At 65.3% G+C, this 12,488-nt stretch overlaps 1 protein-coding gene across 1 annotated transcript in view; it reads left to right on the top strand.

Moving 5' to 3' along the window:
* The first annotated feature begins 178 nt into the window (after nucleotides 1-178).
* The window catches only part of PLCH2 (phospholipase C eta 2), a 62,090-nt gene continuing 49,780 nt past the window's right edge, over nucleotides 179-12,488 (top strand). Inside the window, exon 1 of the mRNA XM_058552693.1 lies at nucleotides 179-571. Within this exon, the coding sequence (XP_058408676.1) occupies nucleotides 541-571 (31 nt within the window). The 5' untranslated portion in view covers nucleotides 179-540. The remainder of the gene's footprint in view (nucleotides 572-12,488) is intronic.

Genomic DNA, 12,488 nt, shown 5'->3' on the forward strand with positions numbered 1-12,488 from the left:
GGCTGCACTCAGCCACCTGCTGGGCAAACGCCCAGCCTCGGAATGGAGAAGCGGTTCTCGGCCCCGCCCCCTTCGCGGTCCGCAGGCTGGGGCCGCGCGGAGGGCGTGGAGGGGGAAGTGGAGGGAGCGGGAAGGCCGGGTGCTTCTTTGCGGGAAAAGTACTTTGGCCACGGCAAGCGCGGGGCGGGCCGGCTGGCCCCAGTGTGCGCCCCTCTCTGGCCCCTGCTCTGGGCCCCAGCTCTGCGCCTCTCGGCTCTGCGCCCGCCGCCAAGCCCGCGCCCCCGGCCCCCTCCCGGCGCGGGGCGGGCAGGGGGTGTGGTGCGGCAGGCACGAGTGACAGCGCTCTCCACGCGCGGCGCCTCCACGGGGCGCAGTGTCAGCGCGCCGAGCCCGCCGCGCGCACCGCCCGCCGCGAGCCCTCCGAGCCGGCGGGACGATGGCACCCGAGCCCGAGGCCGGCCGCTGACGGCGCCCCCGGCCCGGCGCCCCCGTCCCCCACCCCCCGCCGCCGCCGCCGCTGCCGCCGCCACCACGGAGACAATGGACGCGGGAGCCGCCCCGCGGAAGCACAGTAGGTGCCGCGCCGCTCCTGTTGCTGCGCCCCGGGCACGGTGGACGCGCGGGGGCGCCGCTGCCCTGGGCGGCCGGTCGGGGCGGCGCGGGGAGGGGGCGCGCGCTGCTCCCCTCGCGCCCCGGCTGCCTCGGCCGCCCGGTGGGCCAAGCTGCTTCTGAGGTCCAGCCCGGAGAGGGGAGGCCCCGATCTTGGAGGGGGCGGGGTAGGGGGTGTGGGTGTGGGATCGCGAGCGCAGGTGAGGGGTCCTGGGTTCTCTTGGAGGCCGCAGGTGTGGCTGAGGGATCTAGGGGCCACCCCCCTGCGAACTTTCCTCCCCTGGTTTAGGGTGGCTGTCGCCCTGGGGCTGTGTCCCTGTGCTGAGCCCAGGCTGGGTGCCCCGTCTGGTCGCTGCATGTGGATGGTACAGCAGGGGCACGGCCATGTGGGTCTGCTGCAAGGTGCTGGCTGGACATGCCACAGCGGGTGGACTTAGCACATCTACCTGGGCTGCAGGTGCCAGCTCTGGCCTCCAGCCATCCTCTCCCAGCATGAGCAGCTGGGGTGCGGAGGGCCCTGGCAGGAGGGGTGCAACCCACCCATGCTCTGGGATGGCCCCACCCAGGCTGTCTGTAGGATGGTGGGGCGGGGGGGGGGGGGGGGGGGGGGGGGGGGGGGGGAAGCAGTGCTTCCTGGGGCTGTGGGCCTGCAGGCAGAGCTATGGGGCATCCTTTAGGGGATGGAGCCCTTCTGGAGCTGGCAGAGGGGAGATGCCAAGGACACAGGAGGCCTCCCCTCACCTCCCCTCCCCTCCACCCCCACCCTGCCCGCTCACCCTTGAGGCAGACAGAGTGACCACTGACTCCCCACCGAGGCTGGCCTTTCTCCCATGGCCTTCTCCACCCCTCACCCGTGAAAAGGTACCTGGTTTGTGTCCTCTCTCTCTTTATGCCCTGATCTCTGAGAGGTGCATTGGGCCAAGGTGCCCACATGCTTCTGTCACAGGAAGCCCATCTGTGTCCTGCCAGAGTCCTCTGAGCCCACAGGCTCTATCAGACAGCTGCAGCCATAGGGGCGGGGTTCAGGTACTAGGTCTGGGGGGACAGGTCAGAGGTCAGAGGTCATCATCTCTCCTAGTTGGTGGGGACAGGAGCCGGCCTGCATGTCTTCCCCAGGACTCTGGCCCTTGCCTGGGATAAAGGAAGAAATTGGCTCTAAAGACCCCAGCAGCCCCCACCGGCTCATACTCCCTTTGCACTTAACCCACAGCCACATCCTCTGCGTGGCCCTGCAGGGAGGGTCTGGGGGTTCCAGAAAGGAGGCAGGCTTCGGCAGGTGGAGTGTGTGCCATTGGCCGTGCTTGAAGGGTCCCCACAGCCCTCTTCCCCGAGGCTCAATACTTGGTGGCCCTGTCCTGGCCTGCACCTGGCCAGAGGCTGTCGTCCTGCCCCTGGGAGGGGAGAGAGCTAACCCTTTGTGGGGTTGGGGGACTTCCATGAGCGTGCACTGGGCAGTAAGTGCTGTGCCCGGGGCTGCCTGGAGGATGGGTCTGGCGGCCTTGACATCTTGAACCCTGGCCATCCAGGGTGAGCAGCGAGCACAAGGCTGGGTGGGGTCTCCAGGGGGCATGTCTATCACCAGCCACCGGCAGAGCTGAAGCAGTTGCTGTTGGGGACAGCGGGGGGCACTGGGAGGATATCCAGCAGGCTGCAGTGGCCCCTCCTGTGGGTGACCGGGCAGGGACTTCCCTCGTCTGGTGCTTGAGACAGGTCCGTGGGGTCCCTTAGGTGCCAGAGGGGCTTGTGGGTGGGAGAGACCCCCTGCAGACCCTTCAGGGGAGCCATGGGGGGCAGGTGGCCCCGGTTCCCCGAGGCCCTCGCTCCCCGCAGCTGCGAGTTCAGGTTACATAATCCCCCGCCCCACCCGCGGGTTGCCATAAGTGGCAGCAGCCAGGTTTTACAATACGAGTTGTAATTGGATTTTAATTTTTAATGTCTACAATAGATGAAGAGCTATGGGCCAATTTGTATAGATTCTGTTACTCTGCACCTAATAGGACTACTTCATTAGCTGGTAACCGCCGCACCCGCCCTGCCGCCTGCTCGCAGAAGGGTGGGAATGTTGGCCCAGAGACCGACAGGCTGCCTGCCACCTGCTCCAGTGGGGGACAGGCCAGGGGGTGGGCTGCCAGCAGGCACTCCTGTCACTGCAGGGCCAGCCTTCCCCTCCCCCATCCCATGCCCATGTCCACTGCAGCCCCCAGGCCCTGTGTGCTGGGGGCCCTGCTGCCGGGGTCCAGGGACTCAGGCCTCATGCCCACTGAAAAGCCAGCTTCCCTGCGGCTGCCTGCTTTTGGGCCATCGCAGGCCTAGCCAGGACTTTTGACCCCAAGAGCCACTGGGCACAGATTGTCTTGGGCCTACTGGGGTCTCCCAGGTTCTGGAGGTGGGTGCAACTCTGGGTGCCCCTGGGACCTCTGGATGGATCCAGGCCCTGGGCAGAAGCAGCATCTGTGTGCCAATGGCCCCCTCACCCCCCTAGCTTGAGGGGTCCCGGGAGGCAGGACGGCTCCATCTCCCCTGCACTGCCCGCCCTCCGGATTATTCTTAGGTCTGTTGTGTAACAGGCCTGCATGCACGGCACGGGGAGGAAGGGCTCCTGGGAGATGTCTCCAGCGGCAGCAGCCAGCCAGCCGGGAGTGCAGCTTTTGTCCCTTCCGCCCGCCCAGCACAAAGGACAAAGGAGGCTGCCTGGCCGCCCAGCCCAGCGAAGAGCTGGCCAGCCCGGGCCGCGGAGAGCGGCCCCAGGCCAGCAGGGGCTGCTGCACTCACTCCCTGGGGCTGAGTCTGGCTTGGGGCTCCTTCGGCCTCCAGCCCCTGTGTGTGTATGTGTGTGTGTGTGTGTGTGTGTGTGTGTGTGTGTGTGTGTGTGTCCTCCTCCGGGGCACAGTGGCCTGGGTGGGGGTGCCCACCCGCCCCAGTTCTGTCCCTCACGACTCTTCTTCCTGCCTTCTTTCCACCCCTTCTGTGCTCCCAGCAGCCTCTGGGGCATTGATTCCAGGGTCTCCACCCCCACAGATCGGAGCAGACTCCTCATACCTGTTTTCTCAGCCCCTGCTACGCAGCAGACCTCTGTGGGTTGGAGGCTCCGGGAGGGTCGGGCTCCACTGCAAACAAGCTGGTCTGGGGAGGTCTGGGGAGGGCCAACCACTCACAGCCCAGAATGTGTGTGGGAAAGGCCCTGAAGCGCTCAATTCACCTGCATTCCACAGGATCAGCACCCGCTCCATCGCCGCCTTCCCCCTGAGGACCCACGGAGAGGTGTGTGTACCCTGGCATTCGTGCATACACGTGCACACATGCTCACTCCTGGGCCGCCCGGGGAAGTGGGTGAGCTGGCTGGTGTATTGGGGCTCCCATTTTTCCATCCTGAGACTCTGTGGTGCTCAGAGTGGAGACCAGGCCCACATGTGGCCCCGCTGTTCCTGGGGACCTCTGCTCTAGGCCGGCTCTGCCTGGGAGGTGAAGCCCAGGCCTTGCCCGGGACGGGCCAGGGCTTGGAGGACACCGCCCCGGAGTGGGGCAGACTTGAGCAGGCTCCCAATTCTGCCACCAGCCCCTGTGTGGCCTTGGGCAAGGGACTCGGCCTCAATGTCTTCACCTGTGAAATGGGCTCCTAGTAGTGAGTTGTGGGCAGTAGCTGAGAGGGTGTGTAGAGCTCTGACCCTGCCGCCTTTGGTAACCCCTGCTGCCCACCCCTCCCCCACCCTGAGCTTCCTGACCTGCCCTCCTGGCCTGCCCCCCATGCTCCCCATGCTTCTCCTGCTTCAGAATGCCCAGGGCTGAGCAGTGGCTGCAGGTGGCTTTCATGCATAACCGAGAAGCTGACACTGGCCCTAGGCAGTCCCTGGCATGTCAGGCCTCAGTTTCCCTGGGCTCAGCCCCAGGACCCTGATACTCCTTGGGACCTGGGTGGGCAAGGCCGCTTCTCACCCGGAACCTCAGCGGAGCTCTGCCTCCACCAAGGCCTCCTGAGAGAAGTCGGGGAGCCCACGGTACCTGCCCAGCCGGGCCTGCCCCCTGAGGCTTGTCAGGCTTAGGCTGGCCGGGGCGGAGGTGGTGGTCCCCTTCCTGTGGCTGAGCTCTCAGGCAGTGGATATCGGATCTCAGGAGCCCCTCCCGTCAGGGGCCTGGTTCTGCATTCGCAAAATACTGATCAAAGGCCTTCAGTTCCTCGTGGGACATTTCAAGGGCTGGATGGCTCCCTTCCTTCGTTGGTGGCCCTTGTAGCACAGGGGGGTGCTCAAAGGGGTCCTGGGCGCCTTGTTGACTCATCATGAAATGCTCCACTTTTCCAGAGGCTCTCAGGAGCCTCTGTTGCCTCCCTGAGCAGCACCGAGAAGATGCGGCCTTCCGGGATGCCACCCTCGGCCTTCAGAAAACATAAAAGGAGCTACTTCTCCAGCCTGGCCCTGCCCCGTGCCTCCCACCCGCAGCCCAGCTGTGCTCCCCGACCCACTGTGTGCTCAGCTTCCCCTGGGGATCCCTGGCAGCTGATAGAGGCCAAAGTGGGGCCGGAGCTGCCCCCTGGGTTCAAGTCCCAGCCCTGCCCCCTCCTGGGCTGTGGGCTCCTGGGCCAGATGCTGGTCTCTCTGAGCCTCTGTGTCCTCATCTGTGCAAAGGGGGTGATGGTGGTTGTGGTGTGAATGAGTTAACTCAGAAAGAAGGTGGGGAACATGCCAGAGGGTGGTGATTGCTCCACCGAAGCTGGAGTGTCCTTGCTTGCTGTGAGGGGACATGGGCTCCCTGGAGGTGGACCCTTGCAGCCCATTGCTTGGCCTCCTGGAAGCGGATTCAGGGTGCAATTTAGAACAGGTCGTGGGTAGGGGCAGCAGATGGGTCCAGTGTTACAGGAGGGAGGCCTCCTCTTGGCCCCATGTCGCCAAGGGGCCAAGGCGCCTCCCGACTCCCCAGGTCCCACCCGCTCTGAATCGAGGGCAGGGGGTGGGCCCTGGGTCCTAACCGTGGGATCTGGAGCCCAGAGCTGAGTGTGCTCAGTGGTGCCTCCCCAGCCCCTACAATCACTTTGGATAGCGTCCCTGAGGGATGCCACCTGCAGTGACAGGGCAGAAATGTCACTGAGGACGTGGCTAGTGGAGGTGGGTCTCGGGGGCGGGCTGGCCCTTGGGAAGCCCAGTTAACTCCTTCCCCAGACCCCACCTCCTGGGAGGCCAGCATCCCTCCTGCCCTGGGCCTCTCCTCCAGCCCAAGGAACTGGCCGTGGCTAACCCACAGAGCCTTGGCCCCCACACTCGGGTGGGTCTGTTATGCGGGTGGGCTGGGGACCCTCACCCGGTGCAGAGGATGGCCCTGACACTGCCCTGCCCTGAAAGGGTTGGTTGCACTTGGCAGCCAAGAGCGAGCCCCTGGTAACTGTGGAAGGGACGCCTGCTGGGGAGACGGCCCAAGTCGCAGGGGAGGGGCCTGTAGGCCTCGGCCTCCTGCGTCCCGCCGGCCCTGAGCTGAGCGTCCTCTGGGCCCCCTGCCCTCTGGGAGGCTGGCAGGGAGGCGATGATTCAGGCCTGGGCTGTGGGGAGGTGCTGTTATCCGCACACTGTGAGGAAGTGTCTGTTCACACAAAAACCACGTTTCGAGCCCCAGGATCTTTGTCATCCTTCAGAAATGCCAAACCTGTCAAGTGGGGATTGTGTTCTGCTGCGGGCGTATGGGGGCCTCTGGGCACCTTGCCGACGGCCCCTCTGGCAGTGCAGGTGAAGGGCGGCCACCGTTCTTCCTGCCTTGAGGCTCCCCTGGCGGGAGGGAGTGCCGTCAGGGACCCTGTGGAGGCTGGGGTCACTCTGTCTCGCTCTGTGGGAGCCATGGCTGGCTCTGTGTCCACTCAGGCTTACAGAAGGAGAGACGAGGCCAGGGGACAGCTGGGCCTGGGTGCTGGACCCTGGATGAGGACTGTCAGGGAGCAAACTGGAGGTTCCTGAGGAAATGCCCGAGCCTGGGTCCCGCATCTGCCCCCTCCGCCCCGCCTCGCCCGCAGCAGAGCAGCCCTGTGGGAGTGGGAAGTATTTCATCTCGGCAGCTGCTGGCCGAGAGCGAGCCCCCGGGGAGGGGGCTGTCTGCCGTGGTGGGGCCCAGGAGCCCTTGCTGCTGCTCCCTGCCTGCTCTGTCCTCCCCCGCCGGCTTTCTGGTCTCCGGGCGCTGCCACTGTGAGCCGGGACCTGGTCCACGGTCCTCTCCAGAGGGCTGGGAGAGCTTCCTCGCAGGCTACTCATCCGCCCCAAGCCACCCAGGAGAGCAGCAGGTGGGCCTGCAGAGAAGCCTAAATAATTCCTGGGCAGTGGGGATGGGGAGGGGCTTGGCCAGGGCTCCCCACCCAGAGGCAGGTGCAAGCTTCCCTTCCTGGCGGCCTGGCCTGTCAGCCTGTGTCTTGGGAGACCCCCTTAGGCATGTTAGTTCCAGTATTGGTCCTGTTATTGCCCCATTTTAAAGACGAGGACATTGAGGCTGGGGAGGCTGTGACCTGCAGAGGGTCCTGGGGCTGGCAGGCAGCGGAGCAGGCGAGACTCTCGGCTATCTGGTTAAACAGGGCACACAGTAGGTGCTCACTGGGTGCTGGTCCCACTTTCCCTCATGGAAGGGGTCATTGGAGCCTGGGCACGCTGACTATGGTGTGTGCCACCCCTCCTGGCAGAGGCAAGACCTTCCACCCTTGCCCCTGCCTCTGTCCACACCCTGTGGCCTGAGCTCAGTACCCCTGCAGAGGACGGCCATGCCCAGGCGTCCACGTCTCACTGCCCCTTTCCAGGGTCCTCGTGGCCGGGGGCAGTGTGGAGCCCCTGACAGCCCCCGGGGTGCCCTCTCCCCACTCCGGCAGACCCCAGCATGGGCCCTGCCTGCACGTGTGTCCTCTGTGTCCCCCCAACCAGAGTGGGCTGCTATGGCTCCTGGTGTCCCCAGGATTGTGGCCAACATCGGAGCAGGGCTGCTGGAAAAGCCCTTCCTGTGTTTCTCAAATGGGGCAGGGGCAGTGAGAGAGGCCCCCAGCCCCGGAGTGGGGAAGCCCCTGAGAGCCCGAGGCTCTGAGACCCCCCCAGCCAGCACCATGGCTGAGCCTCACCAGGGGTGGGCAGGGCATCTGGGCTGCCCAGGCCTGCTCCCTCCAGGGCTGTCTGGAGGGGATGGTTGGGGAGCCCCTCCCCAAGTCTGGGCAGGTGGGTGCTCCCTGAGGAGGGGGCTCTGGGCAGCCCCAGACTGGGGCCAAGCCTCCCTCCGTTGCACCAGGCTCTCTGCAGGCTGCCTGCTGCAGAGGCAGATCCCGTGACCACGGGAGCCAGTTTCTGAGCAACGCAGTTTCCAGGCCAGGCTGTGGCCCACTTCTCAGGCTGCAGCGGCATTGGCCACAGCGAAATTCCAGAGCAGCAGGTGGCCACCCACCCACCCAGCCGGCAGGGAGAGGCAGGGCACTGGCCTCTGTTTGTCTTGGTGGGCTTGGGGGTGAGAGAGGGTGGGCGGGGGTCTGCTTCCCGAGAACAAAGCCAGCCTCTGGGCAGAACTGCGTCCTGAGGCCCTGAGTGGAGCATCCAAATACGCCTTCCCCGTGGTCTGTCCTCGTCGCCCTCACCGTCTGGCCCTCCCTCCAGCGCCCCATTCAGCCTGGCATGGTGTGGCCTGGCATGATGTGGCGTGGCGTGGCTGCCCTCTGGGGGGTGGGCTGCAGTGGAGGGGTCTGCTGAGCACCGATGTCATTCCATGGAGAATCTGGGTATCTAGGGCCACGGACCTCCCATTCTGCAGGGGCTGGACCAGCAATGCCCTGCATGGGCCCGGCCCCTTTACTGGGAAAGGGTGGCCTGATGGCTGACCTCAGCCTTCTTGCCTGGGACCCTGGGGTGTAGGGCTCTTCGAGCTCCCCTCTTGGATGAGGCCCCTGAGTTTGGGGAGGGGGAGGATGTGGGCACCAGTGGGCTTCTCCAGCCGTTCACGGGGTCTGGGTGGGCCTGTGCAGTGTCTGGCCCTGCTGGGCTGTCAGTGGGCAGGAGGCCCGCCTCTGAAGAAGAGCTGCTAGACCACGTTTCTCATGGGCGCCGCCTCGTGCTGTGGGGAGCAGGGAGCCGCTGTCCTCAGGACCCTCGGGCATGGGAGCCAAGGCCAGTGGGCACCTGGAACTCAGCACCAGCTGCTCTGGGCCTGGAGCTGCCAGAGGCCCAGCAGGCACCTCGTCCACCTGCCCTGGCCGGTTGTGCACCTGGCCTAGGAGAGGTACGGAGCTGGTAGATGCGGGCTCCCGCCACTCCCTCAGCAGAGCTGGAGGACCGGCCGCCCAGTAGGCCCACCTGTGTCTCCTCTGGCGTGGTGGTTCACAGGGTTGGCGGAGGGAGCACAGGAGAGCAGGTAGGGGCTGAGGGTCCCAAGAGGGGGCTGGGTCGGGGGGCAGGTGGGCCTAGGCAGCCCCATCTTCCTGCACAGGTGAGCTCACTCAGGCCCACCCGCTGGGGTGCTTGGGGGAGCACTTGTTCTGTGTGGTCTCAGGGGCAGGGCTGGGGAGGGCCGGGGGTGTCAGAGCCCCGGAGGACTCTGCCACAGATGTGGGCCGGGAGTCAAAGGGCAGTGGCCTGCAGCCAGGAGAGTGTGCTTTCAGGTCCCCGTCCGCCCCTCCACCCCGCACTGCCACCTGGGGCCTCCTGTCAGCCCCCAGGGGTGGAGGGCAGGGTCCCCCTACCCGCCCGTTCCCCCACCTTCACCCCCATACCTGAGAGCCGCGCCGTGGGCAGAGGCAGTCATCCCCATGGGCAGGTTTTGTGTTTGTCTGTGTGTGTGTGTTTAGTGTATTTTTAAAGCGACTTTGCAGCTGTGTTTGACTCAGTTACATTCTCCGGCAGGAGCTCGGCACGCGGCGCATTGTGGGGTTATTTTGGGCCTGGCATTATTGGGAATTATTATATTCTGCGTCTGCAGGGAAACAGCATCATCGCATGGGTCTCGTCAGGCTGAGTTGGGAGGGTCCGCGAGGCGGTTTGGGATGCGGGGCCAAGTGAGGTGGGTGCTCAGGGGGGCTGCAGTCGTGGAAGGCTGTGGCCACCCTCCCAAGGCAGGATGGGCGTCTCCCCGGGCTGCCCCATCCTGCCGCCCCACCACCCATGGGGTCCTGACGGCCCTGCACAGGGCGTCCTCCCCCAGCCTCGCTTGCAGGGGATGTTGTTCCGCAGAGACCGCTGGCTTGAGCCAGATAGCTGAGGAGCCAGGCAAGGACAGGCTCTGGGCCGTGCATGCTCCTGGAGACTTTCTCAGGAGAGCAGACAGACGGATGGAAGGGGACCAACAGAGGCCCGGAGAGAGTCAGGCGCGCCCCTGTGGCACATTGGGGAGCCCGCCCACACCTCTCTAGCTGCAGTTGGGGTCACCCAGCTGCCAGAACCAGATCTCACGTCAGACACAGCACAGGATACCTTCTCCTGGTGTGTCTCCACTTGGTGCCTCCTCCCGCTTCCCCCCAGGACAGGAGGACAGTCTTGGGGTGGGGCTGCTGGGCTCTCCCTCCTAGGAAGTCCCTCAAGGGGCCACAGCCCTTCTCAAGGACATGACACCCCCCAATCGTGCAGCAAGGCAGGCCTACCCCTAGCCGCGCCAGGCCAGTGAGCGGACACCCATTGCGCATCCCCTGTCTGGGTCGCCCCACTCCTGTCCGACGCGAGTCCCCCTGCAGCGCAGCCCCCACCCCTGTAGGACCCGGGTGTCACGTCGGTTGGTGTGCAGCTCCGTGCTCGGCTCTGACCTCCTGTTCTCCTGTCTCGTCAAAAAGACTTAAATTGCCCCCTGGCACCCAGCTGTGCCTTAAAAAGCCCGGGGCAGTGACTCAGCTGCCACTACTGGGTGCTGCTCCTGGTGATGCATGAGGTCTCTGGGGCGGCTGGACCTCCTTGAAACCCCCAGGCCAGGTTGGACCAGGGCAGCCCTGAGCAGAGGGCCTCTGGCGGTGCCCAGACTGCATTCTTGAGGGCTCCCTGGTGCCTGCAGGGCAGGAGAGAAGATGGGAGGGTGCTGGGCCGTGCTGGGGACTTGTACCACCTCACGAGGCTCGCCCAGCCCTGGCCTCAGTTTCCCCTCCTGAAACTGGGGAGCTGGGCCTTCCTCTGACCTTGGTTTGTCCGGGAGTCTTAGTGGGAGGAGTGAGGGGGGCTGCTCTTCCAGCAGGACCCCCAGCCCTGAAGTCCACCGCATCCTCAGGGGACCAGCCGTCGGCCGAGTAGGACCGCCTTCTCGCGCCATTCCAGGGCCTGGGGGAGAAGCCTGCACTGGGTTGGCTGAGGGCCGGTCTCGACGCGAGCAGAGCTCCCCGGCGGGAAGGGACGCCGAGATTCGCTCCCGTGACTGGGGCACCACAAGGGCGGGCCACACCTTCCCTGGGCCTTTGCTTCAGGTCCTCTTTGTCCAGCCTGGGCCCCCGGCCCCCTGGCCCCTTCCTAAGGAGCAGGGAGCCCTCTGCAGAACCCCGGGGTCTGGCCTCTCTGGTCCTCAGGCACCCATGTGTGGCTGCAGTGGCTTTCTGTCTTGCCCTGTTGGTCTTCATGCTGGCCAGCCCTTATCCAGGGTGGCCTGGGGTTTGGGGCACCCAGGGCTCTCTCAGGGTGGGCGGAGACCTGGGGTGCTGCTCTCGGGGAGCCAGCCTAGACTGACCGGCCGGTGGCTCCATCGTCGGGGGACAGGAATGAGATCTGGCCCCAAGTGGCTGTTCTGGGCCGGCCTGCCCCGACTCGCCGGGACTCCTGCCCACCCCTGCCCTCTCTGGGGTTGGGGGCCTGTCCGGCCATGGGTTGGGGACTGCGAAGGAGCAGGGGTTTGGGAGACCTCTGCCCCTCAGGGGCCTGGTGGGCCGTGATACAGGGTCACTGTCCCCTCTGCCTCAGTTTCTAGCCGCCAATGGCTTCTCTCTGGGGTGCCTGACTCTCCTGGTCACAGTCACCCCGAGTGAATGGGCGGCTCAGATTTTCCCCGGGGAACCGAGATCTGCTGAGATGGGGGTGGCCCTTCCTCCCAGGGGTGTGGCAGAGCCTGAGCCCGCTGGAGGGCCTCCTGCCCTTGAGGGGCACGGAGGAACTTCAGGAGGTCAGCAAGGACTCCCCAAGAGAGATGGCTCTCCTGGGAGCACAGGCCGGAGGGGAGCAACGTTCCCGGAGGCTGCAGGCGCTCACCCTGTCAAGGCAGGGTGGGCGGTTCCGGTCCTGCCCTGGGGGGTGCTGGGGGCTGCTCCCTCTGCCCTTTGCTTGAATATCCCCAGTGACTCACCCCCAATAGGCCATCCCTCTTCCTTCTTTTCTTTTCTTTTTTTGCCCTAAATTAAAAATAAACATTTGCAAGTGCAGCACTTGATGGCTGCTGGGGCCCACGCTATCCACGGGGGGGGGGCTGGGAGGAGGGAGCAAGAGGGGCAGGCCAAGGGCATGGTGCCCCAGGCTCCCCGTACTGCGTCTGTCCTCGGCTTGACTCGCCCCAGGCTGTGGGTGAGAGTGTGTCAGGGGGACACACGTGACAATCACCACGTGGCAGGGAGCATGACCTGTTGCCACCCCAGGTCCTTCGTCCTCGGAAGCCCAGAAGCAGAGGAAAGATGACTGGTGGGGTTGGGGACCTCAGGGAAGCTGAGACAAGAAGCCCAGGACTGACTGCCTCGAGGGCAGTGCCCACTGCCTGGGGCAGCTGCTTGGATGTTGAGCCCACCCTGCCGTGCACTGAATTGGGACAGCTGGAGGGGACTCCCTCCCACCTCCTGCTAGGCTTTGAAGATCTCGGCCATCTGGAGGGTGAGCCCCCTGGTGGAGTAGGATCTCAGGGTCTCTCTCGGGTCTCAAAGGAAAATGTGTCTTCCAGGTGCCGTGGCCCTGAGCTCATGTTCACACTGCTGGCCTCCTGACCTGTGTGTTCACCCC

The sequence above is a fragment of the Diceros bicornis genome, chromosome 13 (genome assembly GCF_020826845.1).
Source record: "Diceros bicornis minor isolate mBicDic1 chromosome 13, mDicBic1.mat.cur, whole genome shotgun sequence".
Taxonomy (NCBI): Eukaryota; Metazoa; Chordata; class Mammalia; order Perissodactyla; family Rhinocerotidae; genus Diceros; species Diceros bicornis.